At 36.5% G+C, this 25,760-nt stretch overlaps 1 protein-coding gene across 6 annotated transcripts in view; it reads right to left on the minus strand.

Annotated features, from left to right (window-relative positions):
- Nucleotides 1-25,760, minus strand: part of foxk2b (forkhead box K2b) — a 50,377-nt gene that overhangs the window by 4,580 nt on the left and 20,037 nt on the right. For 3 of the 6 annotated variants that reach the window (XM_067381231.1, XM_067381232.1, XM_067381229.1), the window contains exons 7-11: nt 6,037-6,228; nt 3,264-3,408; nt 2,736-2,882; nt 1,964-2,163; nt 1,221-1,420 (exon numbers count right to left, since the gene is read on the minus strand). In XM_067381231.1, the coding sequence (XP_067237332.1) occupies nt 1,221-1,420; nt 1,964-2,163; nt 2,736-2,882; nt 3,264-3,408; nt 6,037-6,228 (884 nt within the window). Of the gene's footprint in view, nt 1-1,220; nt 1,421-1,963; nt 2,164-2,735; nt 2,883-3,263; nt 3,409-6,036; nt 6,229-18,075; nt 18,911-25,760 lie in introns of those variants that run through there. The other 3 variants (XM_067381235.1, XM_067381236.1, XM_067381230.1) reach the window with 3 other exon arrangements.

The raw sequence follows: 25,760 nt of genomic DNA on the forward strand, positions 1-25,760 counted from the left end.
ATCATTATTTTCTTACAAATATTCATATTTTAACAGAAGTAATAGGCTAAAAATGTTTAAAGTTTGGATATAAACTCTAGCAGGATTTACATTACAGATTTCCGCAAAACTTTTGCAATAGTTTCTAAATATCAATAAAAAACTATTGAGAAATGACAGATAATGTTTCAAGTAACTGATGTTATTATTTTTTTCCTCTCATGATAAGTCATTCCAAAAATCATGGCAACGGATGTTAGTAGGTTTAAGTATATCGCAGCCACTGCACTAGCCATTCATTTTAATAGCAGGAGACGTAGGTGTGTTGTCCAAGCATTAAAGGAACTATCCATGTTTTTTTGAAAATAGGCTCATTTTCCAACTCCTCTAGAGTTAAACAGTTGAGTTTTACCGTTTTCTAATCCATTCAGCCGATCTCCGGGTCTGGCGGTACCACTTTTAGCATAGCTTAGCATAGTTCATTGAATCTGATTAGGCCGTTAGCATCTCGCTCAAAAATGACCAAAGAGTTTTGATATTTTTCCAATTTAAAACTTGACTCTTCTGTAGTTAAATCGTGTACTAAGACCGATGGAAAATGATATGTTGAGATTTTCTAGGCCGATATGGCTAGGAACTATACTCTCATTCCAACGTAATAATCAAGAAACTTTGCTGCCGTACCATGGCTGCAGCAGGCACAATGATATTGACTCACGATCCGCAACAACTGTTCAAGATGAAAACTGAAAAGTGACGCACAGTCTTTGTTCAACTTTCTTTTCATAATATAAATAAATGCATAGCCTAGGCCCACTTGCTTATCCTGTAAGATTGTGAATAAAAATTAAAATATGGATGAAAAAAAAGAAACTATTAAACATCTTGTAGACTGTACATCAGGTGACCTGTAACCCATTTCCATTGCAGTTGTGTGGATTCGCATGGGTGTATTTTCAATTCGCAATTTCCATTTGTGCAATTTGAAGGATAATGGAAACACATCTACTGATTTCTATGGTAGCGATCAAAATAGAGCAAATTACCTATTTAAAGTAACTTTAAGCTTCAAATAATGATTATATTGATTACACCGATTACATTGATTGCACAGATTATAATGTCAGATTATAAAAAATTATAATGTCAGAAAATAATAATAATAAAAAAAATAAAGATTATGAATTTCTAAGCATAAAAGATCAACATAAGCGAATGTTTGTTAATCAGTGTTTGAATACCTGAGGTGTTCTGGGTAAAACGGGCCTCTTGAATCACAGCTAGTTTGGGTTGGATGGCAGCAGCAGCAGGGGGCGGAGCAGAGACGGTTTCTGACTCCATGGGAACAGGTGAGCCTTCACGTGATAGGCTGTCGGGAGTCTGGACGCCGCTGGAGTGGGCGGAGAGTACGCCCGAGTGATTGGGTGATGCTGGGGCGCTCCTGCCATCAAAGACCAACACATCAGGATGCATTTCACATACACTAGCCATCAAAAGTTTGGGGTCAGTAAGATTTTTTATTCAAAAGTAACCAATACTTTTATTCAGCAAGGACACATTTAACTGATCAAAAAAGTGACAGTAAAGGCATTTATAATGTTACAAAAGATTTCTATTTCAGATAAATGCTGTTCTTTTAAACTTTCTGTTCATCAAAGAATGATGAATAAAGGTTTCTACAAGAACATATGAAGCATCACAAGACTGGAGAAATGATGCTGAAAATCCAGCTTTGATCACACAAATAAATTACTTGGTGAACAAAGTCTTCAAAGGCTTCAAAAAAAAAAAAAAAATCTCACTGTCCCCAAACTTTTAAATGGTATTGTGTAATGCAACATTATAAGATCATCATAACTCATGTTTTGAGACAAAAATAAAGATTGTGTGATATTTTACAGGCAAAAATACATAGCATTCAAACTATTCCGCTAATATTTTCGAGTTCTATAAAATCGTACGTCATAAAGGTTCATGTTCTGACCCTGACCTGGATGAGAGGGGTCCCAGTGGGGTCCTGAAGCAGGGGACGCCCCGCGGCCTGCGTTTCCTGAAGGCCTGCTCCACGAGTTTGCTCTCGGATGACGGGTCTATCCTCCAGAACGAACCCTTGCCCGGCTCTTCCTGTGAGCGTGGGACTTTGATGAAGTACCGATTCAGGGACAGGTTGTGACGAATCGAGTTCTGAAACGGAGAAATGTATTCACACTGTCAACTGAAATCTTCATCCAACATGACTGTAAAAATCATCTACTACACACAAAGAAAGCGGGACGGAGTGTAACTTTTTTCTACTTAAAACGGGATCATGTCAACAGATGAGGTAATTAAAATTACACTTATGATAGTTTGATAGCAACAATGAGAAGCACAAATCATCCACCAAATCCATCAGTTCTGGTGTACCTCAAGGTTCGGTCTTGGGCCCCTATTCTTTTCACTATTTATATGTTAGCAATTGGACAAATAATCAAACGCTATGGGTTTAACTTCCACTGTTATGCTGATGACATTCAGATTTATTTTAGTACATCTCCCACCTCAGTTTTTCCTGACAATTTGCATCAAGGAACTCAAGCTTTGGTTGGAGGCAAATTACCTAAAATCATATACTAAACACACACAAGCCTTTTTCTACTCTTAGGCACTCCATGATTGTTGAGTTTATTGCATTTTAAGTTTTCCAGATATTGTTCATGATTCACTGTAACTCTCTGTGAGGGTGTCTTTGGTTGATCTGACGGCGTGGAACTGACCTGCCAGCCCTTGTCTGCCGTCCTGTAGTACGGGTAGTTCTTGGTGATGTGTGTGTAGATTCCGTTTAGTGTTAACTGCTTGTCCTGCGCCATCGTGATCGCCTGGACGATCAACTGAGCGTACGAGTACGGAGGCTTGGAGTCGTCCTAGAGAGAAAGAGATTTGACCTTTAAGATGAACTAAAGATCATTCAGATTCGTTCAGAATAGATGGACAGTTTTCTCCAGGTATTATAAACTATTGGTACCAAAAGTTTGGAATAAATTTGAGTCTTTTCTGCTCACAGAGGTTGCGTTTAAATATGAAGCAGCACAACTGTTTCCAACATTGATAATAACCAGAAAAAGTTATTTTGAATAATAATATTTCCACAATATTACTCTTTATATAAGAATAAATACTGTTTATATAATTTGTATACACATAAAACTAAGCATTCACAATTTGTCCAAACTTTTGACCGGTAGTGTAGATCTCTCTAGAAGCATGATTTAGATCAAGAGATGAGCACAGAAAGCATTTGGCACCTTTGGACTGTCTCCTTCTGACGCTTCTTTGTCGTTCTCGGACTGAGAGTTATCATTCATGAGCTGCAGGTCAGGCACGATTCGGCCCAGCCTGTAGCCGGACGATCCTGCACCACGTGGACTGGACGGGCATGAGTTAGCAGCGCTGATGGAGAAACGACAGGGAAAATGCATTACCACACACTCCAAAACCATTTTGTTGAGCGGATAGAACGCAGGGAAGGAGGAAGTTTAATTTTCTCAGCAGAACAGGAAACTGCCTCATTTATGTGGGAGCCAAACTCAATTAAATCAATTAAATCAGAAGTGGCCCATAAAGGACGCAGCTGCAGCCACAATTCAAAATACAGACACTCAAAAAACACCAACCCTAATGAAGCACGTCAGCATTTGTTTCGTTTTAAATCTTCAAAGATCAGAAAAACTTCCATATGATTCTGCTATATCAATTGCATCTCATCTGTCAGTAAGTTTTGTTTTCATTAATATTTTTAAAAATAATTGTAAAAGATTTAGGTCATTGAAAAATGCTGAAGTACTAAATTCACTAAAACTGAAATAATAACTAAATAGACAAACAAAAACTAATAATAAAAAAAAATTATTAAGTGATAAAGCAACAAAACTGCGGAAAAAGCAACAAAACTGCCAACCAGCATTTTGCATGTCAATCTTGCTCAATTGTTTATTTATTCAGTTATTATTCCAATGCAAACTCCTGTTAACTGCAGCCAGTAACTACGCTGATGACATTCAGATTTTAGCACACCTCAGTGTTTCCTCCTCCTACATTTAAGGGTTAGTTCACCCAAAAATAAAAATTCTGTAATTTATTACTCACCCTCATGTCGTTCTACACCCGTAAGACCTTCATTCATCTTTAGAACACAAATTAAGATATTTTAGTTGAAATCCAATGGCTCAGTGAGGCCTGCATAGCCAGCAATGACATTTCCTCTCTCAAGATCCAGAAAAGTACTCAAAACATATTTAAATCAGTTCATGTGAGTACAGTGGTTCAATCTTAATATAATAAAACGATGAAAATACTTTTTGTGCGCCAAAAAACCCCAAAATAATGACTATTGATGGCCGATTTCAAAACACTGCTTTAAATATTTTGTTTTGAATCAGTGATTCAGATCGCGTGTCAAAATGCTAAACTGCTGAAATCATGTGACTTTGGCACTCCCGAATCACTGTACTCACATTAACTGTTTTAAATGTGTTTCGAGTACTTTTCTGGATCTTGAGAAGTTCAATGACATTGCTGGATATGCAGGACTCACTGAGCCATCAGATTTTATCAAAAATATCTTAATTTGTGTTCTGAAGATGAAAGAAGGTCATACGGGTGTGGAACGAAATAAGGGTGAGTAATAAATGACAGGATGTTCATTTGGGTGAACTAACCCTTTAACAACTTGCATCAAGGAACTCAAGCTTTGGCTGGAGGCAAATTACTTTACAGGATTAGTTCACTTTCAAATTAAAATTTCCTGATAATTTACTCACCCCCATGTCATCCAAGATGTCCATATCCTTCTTTCTTCAGTTGAAAAGAAATTAAGGTTTTTGATGAAAACATTCCAGGATTATTCTCCTTATAATGGACTTCAATGGCCTCCAAATGTTTAAAGGTAATTTTCTAAAAAAACAATGAAAATGTATATGCTTTATAGACACAAATGATCGCATCACAAGTGGTTCCACCAGAATGCAATTCCGTATTCTTGAAAAAGCTTATGCTGTATGTCCTACGCCTTCCCTATTCAGCTTACGGAATGAACGCAGCGCAAGTTCTGTTTTTTTCCTAGCTGAATAGGGAAGGCGTAGGACATACAGCATAAGCTTTTTCAAGAATACGGAATTGCATTCTGGTGGAACCACTTGTGATGCGATCATTTGTGTCTATAAAGCATATACATTTTCATTGTTTTTTTTAGAAAATGAGTGATGGTTTCTCTAGATAAGACCCTTATTCCTCGTCTGGTATCGTTTAAAGCTCTTTGAAGCTGCAATGAAACTGTCATTTTGACCTTCAACCATTTGGAGTCCATTGAAGTCCACTATAAGGAAAATAATCCTGGAATATTTTCATCAAAAACCTTAATTTCTTTTTGACTGAAGAAAGACAGACATGAACATCTAGGATGACATGGGGGTGAGTAAATTATCAGGAAATTTTCATTTGAAAGTGAACTAATCCTTTAAATTTAACTGCTAAAATGGAGGCAATACTGATCGCCTCTAAATCGGTTGCATCTAAACTATCCGGTTAACTGATATATTTGGATGGTGACTTGATAATGTCCTCTACAACAGTTAAAAATCTTGGCGTTCTCATTGATTCCACTCTTTCATTTAATGATCACATTGGTAAAGTGGTAAAGACAGCTTTTTCCCACCTCAGTCTGTAAATTTTACCCTGTTAGGGATGTTATTTGTTCGAATCCCTCTTAAAAAAAAAAAAAAAAAAAAAAAAATTCTCTCTAACCTAACTTTGTAAGCAACCTCTGTATAATACTTTCAGCCCTTGCTGTGTGTATTGTGCTTTGATGTTAATGTTCATTTGGTTCTGCTCCTTGAACCTGTCTTTGTAAAGTGACCTTAGGTGTTGGAAAGGTGGTAAATAAAAAAAAAATAAAAAAGTATAATTACTATATTAGATTATAAAGTATATTTGAGACTACAGACTATGCAGATCTAGCTATCTATTTATTGTGAATATTTTACAAAATCGCTCAGCCTTTCGACCTGTGTGTGTTTGTACCTGATGGTGCCGGTGGGCGAGGGCAAGGGGCTCATGAGGTGAGCGATGTTATCGGGAATGTTGATGGTTAAAGGGGAGATCTGTGGCTGAACAGCTTTCACCGGAGACTCCGGTTCCCTCTTCTCACGCTTGACGCTCGCCAGTGCCGTGAACGTGATTTTGATGTTCGTACTGGGGAACCGAAATGTGCACCTGAGAAAGAGAGACAAAGACAATTTGCAACTAAAGAGATGTAACAGTTATGGATCGAACAAGCATCAACATGAAACCAGGAACGAAATCTGCAGCCAAAAACAACGATTCACGCTTCCAAAACAAAAGGGTGGAGTGTGTATTGTGGAAAAGATGGTGTTTAACATTTGAAGACGGTCTGATGCGACAATATTAATTCACATGAGAAAGTTTTAAACAGTTAATGCAGAAAAACTGCTCATGTTTCATAAATGAGGTCCAAAGGATAAGCTGCTGTATAGATGTTAAAGTTGTTTACATGCAAAACGAAACCACAGAGACAAGCAAAACTGTAGGCGTGTCCATCCTTACTAGATAAAAGAGCACAGTTCAAGGTGTTTGTTTATTGTGCAGTCAGTTTAATAGGTGTAACCAGTGTGAGATTATTAAACTCATGTAAACACCCTCAATGTGCTTCAAATACAAGTTTTCTTATGACCAAGATGACTGTGGTAATAAAGCTCAGGAGTATAAGTAGACCTCCAGGCGGTGCTAAAATTAACTGTCCCTTGATGAACTAATATTCAGTCTTAACACTAACAGCCCCAGGAGTAAACAAGTCACCTCATCCACGAAAACATGACAGCACACACGGCTCACACAAACCAGTTATTTTAGCTTTGCTAATCACGATGCATGTTTTTTTTTTTTTTAGCAAAAAGTGCAGCATTACAATAAAAACAACACCATGTTCAATAAATAATAACATTAATAGAATCAATTCTCCAAAATGAATGCTGCTGAAAAAGGCCTTTAATTAAAAACAAAAAAAAATATGCACCATATATTCACTTATATGCTCCAACAAATAGCAATATTAAACAGCAATATTTGCATACATTTAAGAAATATGGATGCAATTAACTGTTAAATCAAATGCTATGAATCAGTTCCCGTGCAGCAGACACGCGAGCAGTGTAGTTATGTACACTAAATGTATTAATGTCTTCAAGCCATGCAATGGATTAGGTAGGCTAGCCGTTTATTTCGAAACATAATTAACCAAGGGTCCAAGGCTGATTTTAATGAACATAAGAACTACTTACTTGTGTAAATGCTACAATAAAAGTATAAACTAAATAAGTAATGATATGCTGGTTGATGATTGATGATCTTCCAGCACTGTGTCAGCTGTTGCTCTTATTCTGTGGAGCACAGTAAATCAAGACCGGTCAAATCTGAGCAATCAATCCAATCCAAACACACTCCAGCTGTAAAACGGTGTCTGATTAGTCTCGACACATTGTCCCTATGCACTACACCGGAGATTCAGTTTCCAGTGGTTAAACTTTCAAATGATGTTGAAAAACTAATTTGAAAGTGTTAAAACTGACCAATTGATCATTAATTGAAACAACAATCAATTGTGGGAATTTATCCTTAGTTGAACCAATTCACTTAAGTCATCGTCAAGCTATTCTTATACATTTTAATACATTCATTTTAATTTCCAGTTTCAGCTTTAATTGTAATTGTTCATAATGTTATGTTTGTATGTTTGGACTGGCTATTTTAGTTTAGTATGCATTTTAGTTTTATTTTCTTATAACACAGTACCAACAATAGTCCCATTCTGCCAATGACGAAGAAAAAACAACAAATTTTGGTAAGAAAAAGCAACAAATCAACAGTTTGCATGCCGATTAAACAGATGCTTCTTGTCTAATCGGGTGCTTTTATATACTTAGTTTTCATTCAATCGCAAACTCACGTTCTTACCATGTTAAATGAATAATACATCAAATGTATTAAAATCACAAAAATTCTTCCAAAATGATTAAACAAAAGTGCCCCCTTGGAAGAGTTCAGAAACAGTGCACTACGTCTGATGGAGAGATTTTCCTCTGTGGTGGACAAGGGCCAGTCTCTCCATTTCGGCATCATGGTCCATATGGTTGGCACTGGGCGATGAGGTTTTGTGCCAAGCCTTGTACTGAACTTTGCGCCAGGCCCCTGCAGACCTGGCACACACGCACACCAATCACACCCAGCATCTTCAATTATCCCAGAATGCAGCGGAAGACTACCGTGCTTATTCACTAACAAATAAAAGGAGGATTCAATCCTACTTTCATTCAGAAACAGAGAGGGCATTCGTACGTGTCTGGAATAAACACGGTCCTAAGTTAATTCACCACCAACATTAGGACTCAACTAATAAACTCTTGGGCCAGTTGTCCAAAAAGTTAAATCTGGATCAGAATGATCTGGATTTGGAAATCCCATGTTTTGCCATCCAGGATACGGTAAGCCGTCCTACTTTTGGTGTCAGTTTTTCAAAGCTATTGGATCACCCTGATCCAGATACACATTCTCTCATATTACCAAATCTGGATTACTATTGCTCTTACGGAGTCCCTAAAGAGACATGGTGATGGAAAGAATAAGAGATGGGAAAAAAAAAAAAAAAAAAGATTTCAATCATTTTGTGTTCTCTCAGAAAGGTTTCGAATAGTGTTTACCCGAGAAACTTTGCGTTCGCTCGCAAAGAGCTTTTGACTGGTTCATCTCTTATTACTGTTCCAATGTAGTTTACAAACTGTGATAGAAAAACATTAAATTATATATATATTATATTTAAAGCTGTTTGAGGATTATTTTATTTTATTATTTTATTATTTTCTTTTTTACTTTACTGTAGGTTACCAAAAGGCTTAATAGGTAGTCTAATGGTTAACTTCTAATTTATTACTTTAACAGTTAAACTAATCAAGGGCAAAATAAAAATAATAATAATAACAATAATAATAAAAAGTATAAATAAAATGTATATTACATGATAAAAATGTTGTATTTTTGGACTAGTTTTAAAGTTCCATTATGAATCCATGAATCCACCCTTCTACGATCAGTATGATCCTGATTTTTTGGATCCCAATCTTACAAAAAAGCTTTGAACAACAAAGTGGTAATTTGATCCAGATCAAAACCAAGATTGGATTTTGTGATCTATCTGATTTCAGAATTATTTTTTTTCCCCCTCAGTTGAACACACAATTTTCAAAATTTAATCCAATCCGATATCCAAATTCCGATCCATACTTTTGAACAACTGGGCCCTGATGCTTGTGCTATCTGATATTTTATTCGAATTTCATGCATTTTGATCTTCCATTTCAGTTAAATTTTAAATGTTATTTTGTTTTTTTGTTGACTAATTTTGTTCCGTTTTTATGCATAATTTTTTAGCTTTCATTCGTTAAAACACCGCACCAACAATACTTCCATTCTGCCATTGACGATTTAATTTAAAAAAAAAAAAAGAGAAAGCAACAAAACAACAAACTAACATTTTGCTTGTCATATTAAACAAATCCTCATCTAATTAGGCATATTTTCTTTTTCTTTTTTTCTTCCTGAGTCTCTCCATCAGTGTCGACTCCAGTTTGAACAATGTAAGGCTGAACACCATTACTGACAATCCTCATTTTAGCTGCGTGAGATTCTCCAGTTTTGTTGTTGTTGAGTAACTGAAGCGTGACCTGTTAAAGCTCCGCCCTCTTCTGGAAAGTGGGTGGGAGCAGCAGCTCATTTGCATTTAAAGGGACACACACAAAAACAGTGTTTTTGCTCACATCCAAATAGGGGCAAATTTGACAAGCTGTAATAAATGATCTGTGGGGTATTTTGAGCTGGAACTTCACAGACACCAGAGACTTCTATTACATCTTGTAAAAAGGGGCATAATAGGTCCTCTTTAACATTAATAAATTCTGTAGAAGTATTGTTCATTGTTCGTGTAGACTAATGAAACATTATTGTAAAGTTACCAAACCTGCAATCTCTGTAGGGGGCAAATCTGCTCTTCATTAGAGTCTGAAGTAAAATGTGGCACAAACTACAATAAATAACTTAACAAAAAAGCAACATTTTCCAATTCCAACAGGACAAACAATAAGAATACCACATGATCTGACAGATAAACCGTGGTCCTTATGGTTTCTGCTACAGTAAAAGACATCGGTGGTGTGACGACAGAAGTGACGTCCATTCAGATCCGCACCGGTCATGAATGAGCAGCGTGTGCCTGTGACGCTTTATCAACAACATCTGCTGGACATTTCTGCAGTAATGAGTCCAATTCCTTGAGCTCATGTTGTTGAAAACAGAATTCTTTCTCGTCGAACAAGAGTTTGATGTTCTACATGACAGAAATTTACAGTCCAACCACAAAATTTACTGAAACTAAAAACACAAAAACATTTAGACATCACAAACATGTTAATTAGCTTAAATGACCAACAACATGTGCATAAACACCCAGCAGTCACCAATGGCAGTAAAACTAAAACTATTAAAAACATTTTTGTTAACAGAAATAAGGTAAAATAAAGATATATAAATATTAATTAGATTGATTTTAGAATTAAAGCACTAAAATTAAAAATAAATAAAAAATGAACTACAAAAATAAAATAAATTAAACCTAAATGGCAATATTTAAAAAGAACAAACAAATAAAAATGACTAAAACTACTAAAAATGAAAACTTAGGCCTACACTATTACAAAAGCTGGTTTAAAATATGAACTATATTACAAACAAGACTTAGAGGTACAATAGTAAAGAAAATGTTCATGAAAAACTAAAGTATACTTCAGAGAAGAAAATAACCACTCTCATGTAGAATCTTGACTCTTTCAATAAACCTTCATTAATCTTTGCCAGCTTCTTTTGTGGGCTCTCTAACAATCGTTTTGCAATGCAAATTTTAATTAGAGTATTCAGGGTGAATTCTTAACTTTGTTTCTGCTCCAAGCAGCCATTTTAAGCACAATTACATGGCAACAACGAGGGACTCTTTAAAACAGGAATGTTGGGATCTCAACCCCTCACATTCCTCCCTGTGGGTGGTGTGTGTGTGTGTGTGTTCCGAACAGACTTGTTCTTGCATATCTCCTTGCATCTCTCCCACAAAACGTCACAACACACAATGACTACACTAATACACTACAGATCTCACACAGGAAGCATAGTTTGCTAAAATGCCCCAAACATTGCCTTGTTTTTCTTGTTAACAAAAAACGTCTGAAAAGCAAAAGTGTGATTAAGCACTTAAGTTGAGAAAGTTTTTAGCACCAAAATGGTCCAGCTTTCACCATGGTACAATATCAAGTGTTGGCCTCAACGAATGACACTGAAGGTATTTGACTATGGTGGGAGATTTAATCTGCACCACTCAACACTGAAAGCACAGGAATCATGCCAAGACTTACACTCTTTACAAACTGGGTTTAGCAACACTAAAACATAGTTGGCGCAACGCCATCTATCCTGTCTGTCTACTTCCCACATGCCCACATTATAAACGTACTGGATCATTTTCAATTCAATTAATTTAGTTTCAAAGCAGTTTCACAGAAAATGCATGTTTCAATGTGAAATTGCAATAAAGTAAATTAAATACAACCGCAACATGATGTATTGTTTAAATGCATCTGATGTTAATCAATACTGATGAAAGGATCAATCACTGTTGCATGCCTCACAACTTTAACAGTTCAGATGTTTCATTTTCTTTTACTGTCGTAACTTCAGAAGTCTGTGTGGCGTGACATTCACGTTAAAGGGATACTTCACCCAAAAATGAACATTTTGTCATCATTTATTGACCCTCAAGTTGTTCAAAACCTGTATGAGTTTCTTTCTTCTGCTGAACACAAAAATATATTTTGAAAAACCAGTCGATGGGCATCATCAACTTCCATTGTATTTTTTTCTCCATATTATGGAAGTCAAAAGGGTCCATCAACTGTTTGATTATCCATATTTTTCAAAATATCTTTTGTCTTCAGCAGAAGACAGAAATTCATACAGGTTTGGTACAACTTGAGAGTCAGTAAATGATCATTTTTGGGTGAACTATCCCCTGAAGCAACCAAAATGAAAATATTAGGTATATATAAAATTATATTTTTCTTATAAGAACCCATCACTTCACTTCAGAAGGCCTTTATTCACCCCCTGGAGCTGTATGGACTATTTTTATAATGGACGGATTAATTTTTTTGGGCTTCAAAGAAAATGTAAGCCACCCCCCTTCACTTCTATTATAAAGCTTGGAGGACCCAGGATATTTTTCAATATCTCTCTGATTGTGTTCGTCTGAAAGAAGATAGTCATATACACATAGGATGGCTTGAGGGTGAGTAAATCATGGGATAATTTTCATTTTTGGGTGAACTATCCCTTTAAGTTTCATGAGTGTAACAGCTACAGAAGAGAAGAAGAACTGAGTTAGTTCAGTCTAAAACTAGATCACGTCATCAGCTGGGGTGTGTATGCTCAAAGGCGGCCCGAAGCAGCAAACCCTAATGTTTTCCAGACAGAAACAATCCTATTCCCCGTGACTCACTGTCTTACAACAGGAAAATAGTCACTACACTATTTTATAACAGATATTAAAACTTGACTCACTTCTCCAGCGGTCTAGAGCCATGACGGTAAACCAAGATGTAGACGCAGAGGGAAAGACTGGGACTACAGAAACTATGACGCCATGACTAAAATATAAAATGATGAATAAATAAAAACAACAAATATTTAAACAAAAAAATTCTAATCTTAAAATGTGTCAAGTAAAAATAGATGTAGATAAATATTGTTGTGTACAGTTATTGTTGCACTTTAATAAAATAGGCTATTCCAGCTATTAATTAAGCCAATTAAACCTTAAGTTATTAAGTTAATAACTTAAGTTAATTAAATCTTATTTAAGTTAATAAATTAAAGTTTTAAGTTAATTAGATCGTATTCCTAAATGACAAGGATTCACTTGGATTGTCTATTAAACCTTTAACAAAATCACACCGGAACATTTAAAACTGTGTTCGTGCTGCTGCTGAGCCAGAGACCCGTTGTCATGTATAGGTATGAAACAAATCAGTCTTTTCAACCACACAGTATCATCATTTCTCTCTTACAAATATTCATATTTTTCACAGAAGTACTGGGATAAAAGTTTATACTTTGGATATAAACAATGATGTCTATGGAAACTATCAAAGAAGTAAATCCCTTTTAGAAAGCAACATGGCGCTTCAAATAATGATTATATCGATTACAACGTTACACCAGTTGGTGGAGACAAGTGACTGTCAAAAAAATGTATTTTCATTGAATCATTCATACAAGAGATTCATTAAAAAAAAAAAAACACTGATTCATCCAGTAATGAAACAAGTGAAGAATTTATGAATGAGTCATTGAATTATTGTAGCAATTAACATTTTTTCGGAACCTCTAGTAAATTTCATGTTATTTGGTTAAGTTGTCTGATCAGAATCATGGGAGATTTGTGATCTCTGTTTCAAACAAAAAATAAATAAAAAATTGTGATTCTCAATTTATTCAGAACTGTGCAGCTCAAACATCTTCACTTCAATCAATGGACTCACAGTGTAAACTCCCTCACAGTTTGTTTCTTTCCAGAAGGTCAGTGGGGGTCACTGTTTGAGTTTCTCTAGGTTCAACCGACTCCAGCAGGAGGTGCATTTGTTTAGCATAATCTTTTATGACATCCCAAACCAAAGAGCTTCCCCTCACCTGACACCTCACGGCTGCTGCACATAAAACCATGACAATAAATCAGACACACTCTGAAAAAGACCACCTACAATGATGGATATACGCATCAGTTTTTGACCGTGGCATTAAAGGGATGAAAATTATCCCATGATTTACTCCCCCTCAAGCCATCCTAGGTGAATATCTTCTTTCAGACGAACACAACTGGAGATATATTAAAAAAAAAAAAAAAAAAACTAGCTCTAATGGTAGTGAAAGGGGGTGGGCAGATCAATTACACAGGTTTTTCCAAACAATAAAGAAAAAAAAATGCTGTAAAGCCCTATTCGGACGGGATTAGTTTTACATGGAGAGGTGAAGTAAAGTAATTTTACCTCAGGACGTCTGTAATATTAATTGGCTAATTCACACGGACAACACATCTCAGTAAAACTAGCAGAAGTGGGAGGGGTAACTCGATTTACACACCGCCGTCATATGGGTATACGTTGCTTCCTGATACCATGTGCGCAAACACATATAATCTAAATATATAAACTATAAATAACAGTTAGGTCCTTTTTATTAAGTAAATTCTGATTGGATTATGATGGTAATAGGCACTAAAGATAAAATTAGTTTTGTGCCTCTGACAATTGCTTCAATCTTCTTTTTGCTCTGAATGGTATATGGAAAATACTTGAGATTTGCAACAGAGTTGTCCCACCACCTACAACACAAATGAATGTTTCTTCAAGCGCTTCCATGCTTGAAAAATGCGCAGAAAACTACTTTTAAAAAGGAAATGACGAATTTTACCGTACATATTTACAGCGAGTCTATTCGAACGGGATTGGTATTACCTGAGGTCATTTTTATGGACCTTTTTACAGAAGGTAAAAGTCACCGTAATCTTTACTGACATTGTTCGTAATGATTACGGAGATGGCACATTCAGACGGGACTAAAATCACTGAGAAGCTCTGGTAATAATTACTTTACCCCAGCTCCCCATGTAAAACTAATCTCATCCGAAGAGGGCTTAAGAGTGCATAGTTTCTGTCTAGGCCTAGTCATGACATCTGTGGAAACGTCAGCAGCTCTTTATGCTGACAGAGAGCCAATAGAAGTGAATCTCCACTAATTAAATGCTCTTTAGCTTCTTGATCAATATTGTAACTCAAAGCGTCTCTACCTCAAACATGCCATCCATTATAGTCCATACAAACCATCTGGACGTTCTGCACGTCTCAGCGGGAGGAACCGATTGATTTCTTGATAATTAAAGTATGTTGACGTGGCTCTGTTCTAATCTTTAGAGAAGTGGCAGTCTAATTAGCACAACATCCAGCCCGTATGGCATGCTAACAACTTCAGACACACAAAACTGCTGGTTGAGAATATTGATAAACAGCTCGTGCTGTAAACCATTTCAGTGCAGTCACCTGTAAGTAAGCCATTACTAGATTTTTTTTCCCCCTCAAGAAAAATCAAACTATCGGTATCGGCAAAAATCATTCTGAATAATCGGTTATCGGTATCTGCAAAGAAATTTAGTATCGGTGCATCTCTAACAGATACAGACTGAAACTCAAAGCTTTTCACTACAACCTGCCAAAAAAGTTTTAAAAGGTTTAACTTGAGTACATTATGACAGAAATATATTACTATTGCACAGTAGAATGTACTACTTTAAGTAACAATAACACTAATACGGTTAATTATTCATTAAAAGATGTTTTATCACAATTTTTGTACATTTACATTTTACCAGTAAACCTCTGTGGCACAATACCTTGTTTGCCAAAAAAAATTAGAGGAATTGTTCCAATTTAATTTGATTAGCCTACATTTTAAAAGATTAAACTGTTAAAAATGTATGCATTCATTTGATTACCACCGGTTTTGATAATACATTTTTATTAAATCAAAAACTCAGAATTCAGAAAAATTAAAATAGACAACACACACAAAAACATTTCATAGGGCACAATTATTAACATTTTAATAAATGATTAAAGTGTTAAAGTCTTATTTATTCAATTGATTGAAAATTTATGGAAAGATGATTTCATAGCACCCTAGATTTAAAGAGAAATTTTAGCTATAAAAAGCCTTATTTACATTTTCTGAAGCCACTTCAAGTCTGTCAGCACAAAAACATCAGAGAGTCTCTTTATAACTCTAACAAACATGGATGCTTCCATATTTAGAAAGTGTTAATCAGTCAAACTACATCAGCTCACTTCCTTACTGCACTCTTAATGTGACACCACATATCAAGATGATCTACAGGCGATATGCATTTTTAAATCTGTGTAAAATTCCACAGAAAGGTTTGCTGATATGAGACGGGCTGAAAATGGCTGTGCATAAAATAGCTTTTAAGGCTGGCATTGTAGGGTGCAACAGATTTGTTGTTATATTGAGATATGTGGGTCATGTGTTAAAAAAAGCAAAGGCATAAGTGTGAACTACAGTCGTGTTTGACGCTGTGATTTGATGTGCAAAAAAAAAAAAAAAAAAACAACTCAAATCTACAGTGCAAAATGATTCAGAAATATGCTGGCCAACTGTAGGTGAGACTGCATACAAATCAGACATTCAAAACAGATAATGCACAATCCAAAGTTCGACTTTAGGATAATGTCAACACAACCAGATGGCCAACATCTTCTCAAGACAAACAAATAAGAAAATGCAAACAGCTGACAGCAAACCTACCTAACTGACAGATGGTGCTTTTCTGAAATGCACCAAAAAAAGAAGCTACATAAATCACAACAATAAAGAGAATATCATGCATATAGTCAGGATATAAACTCCTAGTTATCACATCTCACCTCATGAGTGTTTACACTCCAACTGAGACAAAACAACACTTATTCTTCCATGACACACTTTTTTTTGTGCATGCACATTTCTGACGGGCAATATTTGCATGCATATGTCTGAATATGCATATAATGTGTTTGTGTTTGTATGTGTTTGAAAACCTACTGAGCCTACGTAGACAGCATTGCCTATGATGCCTAAAACTGCTGCACACACCTCTTATCCCCCAAAATGCAGCACTATGATACTCAAAAATGCTGCTGCACATGCCTATGATGCCCAAAAATGCTGCTGCACATGCTTATGGTGCCCAAAAATGCTGCTGCACATGCTTATGGTGCCCAAAAATGCTGCTGCACATGCTTATGGTGCCCAAAAATGCTGATGCAAATGCCTATGATGACCAAAAATTGCTGCGGAAAATGCCTATTGCCAAAAAAGCTGCTGTGCATACATATGGTGCCCAAAAATGCTGCTGCAAACGCCTATGGTCCCCAAAAATGCTGCTGCAAATGCCTATGATCCTCAAAAAATACTGCTGCAATCATGCTATGATGCCCAAAAATGCTGCTGCAAAATGCCTATGAAGCCCAAAAAAATGCTGCTGCTGACTATGATGCCCAAAAAATGCTGCTGCTAATGCCTTTGATGACCAAAAATGCTGCAACATGTGCCTGACTCCCAAAATTATGCATGCAACTATTTTACCCAAAAGTGCAGCAACACATGCCTATGATACCCAAAACACTGCTACAAGCATTTATGATGATTGATGATCACCAAAACCACTGTATGTTCCAATATCATCCCAATCTACTGCAAGCACCTATGATGCTCCCCAAAATGCTGCTGTACACGCCTCAGATGCCCCGGACTGCTGCAGCATGTGCCTATGACTCCCAAAATGCAGCATGCACCTATTGTTACTCAAAAACGCTGCTGCACACGCCTATGATGCCCAGAAATGTTGCACACACACACCTTTAACACCCCCAAAATCTTGCAAGCGCGTAAAAAGCCCCTCCCCAAAAAATCTGCATACCCATGATGCACACAAAAATGTTGCTGCATGCATTTGATGATCTGCTGCAGCTTGTATCCATGACACCCCAAACTTACTGCATGCACTCGGTCCCTGTTGCTCCAAAAAAAAAAAAAACGTCTGCCATGCCCTTATGATAAGCAGAAATGTTTCTGCACATGCACATTGATGCTCTATTAAGGCTGCTGCTGCACACAATGGCCACAATACTGCACAACATACGACGCTCGTCAATGCTGTCTAGATAGGCAGCTCACTAGGGATTGAGACACAGCCCAGAGGCGGTGAAAGCGAAACGAAAAATTAGTGCAACATAGGCACAGTAGCACGTGCTCCCGGCGTTCCATCATAACAACAACAATAACAGCGATGATGATGATGATGGTGTGATAAGTATGATGAAGATGAAGGTTATAATAACTCACACTCTCGGCAGCTGCAGGGGTGGCGCCCCCCGCCGCAGAAACACCCCATCCACGAACACCCCGTTTTTCCCCAGACAGCGCAGATAAAACTCTCCTCCGCCCGGGCCCGAGCCCGTGTCCTCCGCCGCGGCGGTGAAGATCTCCAGGTGCCGGCGGGAGATGAAGCTCGAGTGGCCCATGCTCACGTCCACCGAACCCTGCGACGAGTTCCGACCCACCGTCACCGAGCGCTTCTTCATCACATATTCAAACTCACGGCCCTCCAAACGGGCCACCGCTGCCATCTTTATCTTTCCTCACACGGAACGGGGCACGATGAATATGAAGGGAAAATATGAAACGTTAAACGTGCCCGACCGGAGACACCAGCATCAGCGGCGGCGACTCGACCCACCGCCGCGACACGCCACAGAGAGAAAGGGAAGGGGGGATTAGCCAATCAAAGCGCGCTGGTGGAAAGGGCGCCGTGATTGACAGGCAGGCCAACCAATTAGAGACGCTCTAAGGAATGCGGTAATTCAATCACAGCCAATGAAGTAAAAAATATGGATGGTTTGACGGACTGAAGGTCGGTTGCGCTGTGCCTCAACACGCACGTACGTGGAGAGTTGTCAACACCGGACTGGAGATTGGTTATGGACGCGGAATGGATTTATAATAATAAAATAATAACAAAATAATGGAATATAAATAAAATACAGTCAATTATAGAATATTAACGTTAAATATAAAAATAAATTCCTGCAATAGAGCAAATATTTATTTTTATTCATACTAATGTTTATTTTCATTAATATTTCTCTATATGTGCCTATTAAAGGGTTAGCTCACCCTAAAAATGAAAATTCTGTCATTTATTACTCACCCTCATGTCGTTCCACACCCGAAAGACCTTCGTTCATCTTCGGAACACAAAGATGTAAGATATTTTAGTTGAAATTCGATGGCTCAGTGAGGCCTGCATTCAAAGCAATGACATTTCCTCTCTCAAGATCCATAAAGGTACTAAAAACATATTTAAATCAGTTCATGTGAATACAGTGGTTCAATATTAATATTATAAAGCGACGAGCATATTTTTGATGCGCAAAAAAAAATAAATAAATAATAATAACGACTTATTTAGTGATGGCAGATTTCAAAACACTGCTTCAGGAATCTTCGGAGCACAATGAATCAGCGCGTCGAATCAGCGTTTCGGAGTGCCAAAGTCATGTGATTTCAGCAGTTTGGCGGACTGACACGCGATCCGAATCATGATTCGACACAAAAGATTCATAACGCTCCGAAGCCTTCATGAAGCAGTGTTTTGATTGGCCATCACTAAATAAGTCGTTATTTTGGGTTTTTTTTGGTGCACCAAAAATATTCTTGTTTCTTTATAATATTAATATTAAACCACTGTACTCACATAAACTGATTTAAATATGTTTTTAGTACCTTTATGGATCTTGAGAGAGGAAATGTCATTGCTCCCTATGCAGGCCTCGCTAAACCATCGGTTTTCAACAAAAATATCTTAATTTGTGTTCTGAAGATTAACGAAGGTCTTACGGGTGTAAAACGGCATGAGGGTGAGTAATAAATTACAGAATTTTCATTTTTGGGTGAAGTAACCCAATATAACATACTATCGCCAGTTTAACATACTAATGTATACTATGATCCTTCACTGATCTTTAATCAAAAAGCTTATAATAATCTCTCTTTATAAACTAAAAAAGAAAGCGTATAACCCTAACTAACTTTATTACCCAGTGTATGTGAAAACTGAGTAACCCTGGAGCAGGATCTCACTAAAATCCACTCCGTGTTTTACGGCTCTCCGCGTCTGCAGTCGCTGATTCCCCCATAATCCTCAGCGCCGTCAGCGTGTGTTTTGAGTATGGAGGTCATGAAAACAAACGCGTTTTTTGCCGCGTTTTAAGCGCGAAAATCACCCCTTTCTCAAACTACACACAGACCAGCGTTCATACGTTCAGCAGACGTCGTTTCTATAGAGAAGTGAACGCGTATGGGGAAATGCGCGAGCATACGCGCGGAACATGTGCTCGTGCAAGGTGACGTCATCTCTTCCTGGTGTTTGTAAACAGTGCTGCTGGGTGTGACCCGCCCGGGCGCGTTCACACCTCATTACTGCTCTGAGAGGACGCGCATGCTGCTTGTGGAACAATAGACAATCTTGTTCTACATAATCCCTTTCACACCTACTAACATTCATTTATTTTATAGTACAGTAGAACCATGTTTATTGATATACACTGTGGTTTTCCTGAGTTTTTTTTTTCTCTTAAAGTACACATGAAATCAAAATTGACCGTATTTATTTTGTTAGATCAAATTGCTAGTTTTGTGGTGAAAAAATCATCCATGCAAGTCAATCCACACAAAAAAATTGTTTGGCTTTGTAATATTTAATGAAAATGTGAAAACGCTCCTCCCCTCTGTAAAAGTCTGCTATGAGCGAGGGATGGAGAGGATGAGCGCTAAAGTAAAACTCTGCCCTCTATTCAATATTCAATTTCACTTGAAATACGTCACAACACTGGAGAAAAGTCATTTGCAAATTATGGTTCACACGGACTTTAAACATACAATATTGCCATTGTTAGCCTGTCATTTGAACATATACCATGATTCTTTAGGAGTACCTTGTAAATATCATTAAATTATTATTCAAGATCATGGTCACTAATTTAATGTGCAAACTTTTAATATCACATATTTGGCAGTTTGCACCGAGTGTAAACAACAACACAAGCATCTTGTTTAACTAAATGCAATTCACATAACATGTAAATATGAAGCGTATATTGGCAAAGTATTTGTCAAAAGGTGGGATAATTGCATTAAAAGTGCCTATTTATGTATGTTCATGACTAGTTAATTCAACATCAGCCACTAGAGGGAGACGTTACGCTGATGTTTCAGGAGAAGGGGTGTGGTGATGACTGCCTTCCCAATGAAATGACCGTTCAAGCAAATGTTTGAACTGCTGTTCAATCCCCATGGACGTTTTGTAAATGAGCACTGAGGGAAAGAAATCTGCAGGCGAATGTCACTCAGATCGAGACGCAACACTTACATTTATTCATTCAGTAGACGCTTTTCACGTCAAGGCCCGTTCACATATATAGTTCACGATAACTATAAAGATATAGCTCTAAAATCGATCTAAATATAAAATAATAGAGTCCATACCACAACTATAACAATAATGGCACCAAGAAATATCATAGGAATCACTTTCAGAATCTTATTTTTCAGTTGGTGAACAATATTAAACCAAAACAAAACAAAAAAACCCGTCAGAATCATCAGAGCCAATCAGAATCCATCCTGGAGCATTTAAAGCAGCATACAACAAAACTAACGAACGAGTTTTTGGGCCATTCCACCGAATCGGTGCCACTTCTGTCCCCAGGACATTTTATGTATTAATATGCATGAAAATGAACTCCAAAATATATTTTATTATTAAGCAAAGTGTCTTAAACACTAATCTAACTGCAAATTTAAAATATATAATTTAAAACATTATTAAAAACTACTGAGAATAATAAAAAATAGCATTTGTTACATGTCCGCGCTAACTAAACCTAAACTTTATCATGAAATAAATGAATCATTAAAATCTTTCAGAAATCTTATTATTTTTGCTTTGTTATGTTACTCCATATACCATCTATGCTAAACAAAAAGAAATGTCATAAGAAATCCATAATATGTTATATAAAAAACACATTTTAGTCGTGTCCCCAGGTTTTCACTCTGTTACCCTCACACATTTCCCCCTCTAAAAAACTTGGAACATTCCACTGGACTGAGTTAAGAGTAACAGGAGTGAGTGGAGTCCTCTGTTTTGTTGATTTAATTGTGTGAATATTAGTTGATATAATACTATTCACTTGTATCATGAGTTTTACAGTTGAAATTACTTAAATTGTTGTTTTTTAGGATTATTTTTACAGTGTGAATGCCATACTTGCAGGGAGCCAGTCCACCACAACGTGACTTCATCTTTTTGTCTTTCTCTTTCTTATCTTTTGTAGAAGATGGAGAGAACCTATGCTTTGCAGGTGCAAGAAACACACACCCATGGCATGCTGCAAGGGAAGGAGTGAAACACTCCCGCAACCCCTCTCTCTTTTCCTCTCTCTCCTTTCTCTTTCCACCTCCTTCACTGTTATATACTATCACACAGAACATCTCTTCAACACAGAAATCTCATTCACACACACATATTGGACACTCAGTCCTGTTACCCAGTGTTCATTCCTGTTACAAAGTGCTCAGTCCTGTTACTAAATTTATTTATTTTTCTAGAAAAATAAAGTTAAACCACTGTTTTTATCAGTAAATGATCCATCATTTACACAATTGTTAAATAAATTAAAATATTTAAAAATATATATATATATATAAACTTGAGGCTTTTGTCGTCTTTTAAATGAGAAAATTGTTTTGCATTTTTTATTAAAATACAACTTGCCTTAATATAAAGTGATTTTTTGTCACCAATATCAATTATTTGAACAAATAACCAACCATTTCTTCAAAATAAACACTTTCTTGAGGTGAATACTAAGGAATTAATTGATATGCATTTAAACAAGCTTTTTAAACAGCACATGAGTTTTGGTAACAGGACTGAGAAAACATGCATCCATCTTCTGCTTTGAAACCTTGTAAAAACTTAAATAAAGTTGCCTGGGATTGACCAATACACATTTTGAATAGTTAAATGTGTGTAGTATTAGATTCAGTGTTGAAAAAAAGATAGTTTAATTTTGAAGAGTTACAACAAGCAAATGTCACCCATTCAGCCCTTTTATATTTTCATAAAAAAAAGTATGTACATTTATAACACTATATATTTTATTATATTACCTTTGTATCAAATTAACTAGTTAACGCTTCAGTAAAAATGACATCTTTCTCTTTTCTGACTGCCATTATCAATCGCTCTATTTTTTCCCCTCTTTTTGAAAGTTGTGAAAACAAAATTGTGTTGTTTTTATTTTGCCATTTGTGCAAATGGAAACACAAAAATATATTTAATGATAAAGTTTACCCAACTAATGACGACTCCCGCTTCTGAGAAACCCGGAAATGTGAAAAGGGACTATAAAGTTCTCGTTCTTGGTGTGAACAGGCCTTAATGCTGAGTGTTTAACTGAAAATTGGTGCTTCCTTTGTTTGTGTCAGTTGAGGTCTGTGTGTCACCTAACAATACACATCCAAACAATAAACTTCGTTTTATTACCCAGATGAGCAAACGTCTGAGAGTCTGGCTATGGAAAGACTTTTATGAACTGATCACAAACCAGCTGCATAGAAATGGAGACAGCAGGTCAAAGTAAGATTTTAGAAGTCAATGAAATCAATTTCTATAACCACTGACTAAGCAGTGGAACTGAACACTTAAGAGGTGCTACTAGTGTACTGAGACACATACAACAACTTACATGACACAACCATTGTTTTGCTTGTATATTATTCTGTTATTTGTTTGCATATATTAACTTTTTGCATAAGCAGCAATAATAAAAAAAAAAAGGTCAATCAAATGTAAGTGTTGTGCATTTAATTGATCATGAAATCATTACAGCCACAGAATGATTGTAGGACAGATTTAATGCTTTATTTAGCTTGAACACTACATGTGACCTACATCACTTATGGGCTAACAATGTAAAAAAAAAAAAAAAAAAACAGCACTGTTTCTACACAGCAATATTAACCATGATAACATATATTATAGGCAAAAGAATGGAGTCGCTGTTCCACTTTTCTTTTTTTCCCTTTTTTTTTTTTAAGTCACTACAAATGAGTAGCAAAAACGAAAAGGTTTTAATAATTTGTCTTCATGAATGTGACAGAAATCAAGACCTATAGTGGTTCACCGATCAAAACCAAGGAAAGACTTCAAAAATCAGTAGGCGAAAAGTACCCAGATGACCTACTACTTCTGAAGTGTGCATATGATGGACACTTTAATATCCCATGAAGCCACGGGAGATGATTTGTGAATGGTAGTGAAGTGACGCCACTGACGCTGGTGGGTCACATGATAATGAAAACATGGTGAATGTAGTATGTCTGAATTACATTCACAGTATATGGAACATACTTTTTAACGGCCATAAAGTAAATTCAAAATCAAATGTAGTACCTACTCCGTTCACGATTTCGGACGATTGTCTGCGTTGAATAACTCAATTTTCAATAACAAACTGTCCACATCCAACAGAACTGGTTATCTTGTACTCCAATATATATCTCTACTCGTTATTCACCTCTACATGGACAGAATCCCAGTGACAATACCTGCAAAACAGACAAAATGTTATTTAAATAACATTAAAAAACCCTTTAAAGGGTTAGTTCACCCAAAAATGAAAAATAACCCATGATTACTCCCCCTCAAGCCATCCTAGGTGTATATGACTTCCTTCTTTCAGACGAACACAATATATTTAAAAATATCCTGGCTCTTCCAGGCTTTATAATAGTAGTGAAGGGGGGATTTTGAAGCCAAAAAAATGCATCCATCCATCATAAACGTAATCCATATGCCTCCAGGGGTTAATAAAAGCCTTCTGAAGTAAGGCGATGCATTTTTGTAAGAAAAATTTCCATATTTAAAACTTCTATCTAGCTTTTGGCAGACTTTCATCAAAATCCCAACCCCCCCTTCACTGCCATTATAAAGCTTGGAAGAGCTTTATAAAGAGAAGGATGTTTTTAAATAAATTTTGATTGTGTTCGTCTGAAAGAAGATATACATCTAGACTTGAGGGTGAGTAAATCATGGGATCATTTTCATTTTTGGGTGAACTATCCCTTTAAGGCAAGACATTTCACTCGGCAGCCATCTTTGAAACGCATCTCAGGCAGATATTTCAGTCATGCAAGTACAGCTCCTATCTCTTCGAATGGGGAAATATCCAATTCTCCAAAGCTGTTCACCAAGCTTACGATGAAATTTCACATTTGAAATCAATGAAATCTGACAACGACTGTCTCATTAAGTTTTGTTTCTAAACGCTCAAATCATGACAAAAAATAAATAAATAAATAATGCATTCACTGAGCAAAGTCTGAGCTCTCTGTGGAGCTAAAAGGATTTAACCTCTCAGATGGTATAAATATATCTGTGGCACAAAAATATGTTTGAAACAGTAATAAAATATAGATAGAATAGAATATGCCGAATAAGTAAGCCTAGTAATGATACAATAGAAAAAGCTCTCTTACCACCATCTTCTTCGTGTTCAAAATATCTTTAAAGGAAATGATGTAGCTGCGAAGTTCCAAGGATTTTCTGATTGGTCCTCACAGATCCTCTTTCCACCAATGGTGGAACCTTTTTGCCCCGCCCCCATCTTTCACTCCGCCAATAACAGAAACCGTTTAACACGCCATATATTCAACACTGCTAGTACAAAAGCCTTGTTCACACTGTTAGTCCAAATTAAAAAAATGTATCCAATTTGAATCTAATCATATTTAGCAAGTGTGAATGGCAAAAAAATAAATAAATGCGCTTTTTACAAATCCGTTTCGAGCTAAAATCATAGGTGGTTTGAAATCCTATTCAACCTGCATTTCTGCAAATTTGTTTCAGATATACACATAAATTCATATTCGTGTATATATATATATATATATATATATATATA

This window comes from Chanodichthys erythropterus, chromosome 3 (assembly GCF_024489055.1).
Source record: "Chanodichthys erythropterus isolate Z2021 chromosome 3, ASM2448905v1, whole genome shotgun sequence".
Classification (NCBI taxonomy): domain Eukaryota; kingdom Metazoa; phylum Chordata; class Actinopteri; order Cypriniformes; family Xenocyprididae; genus Chanodichthys; species Chanodichthys erythropterus.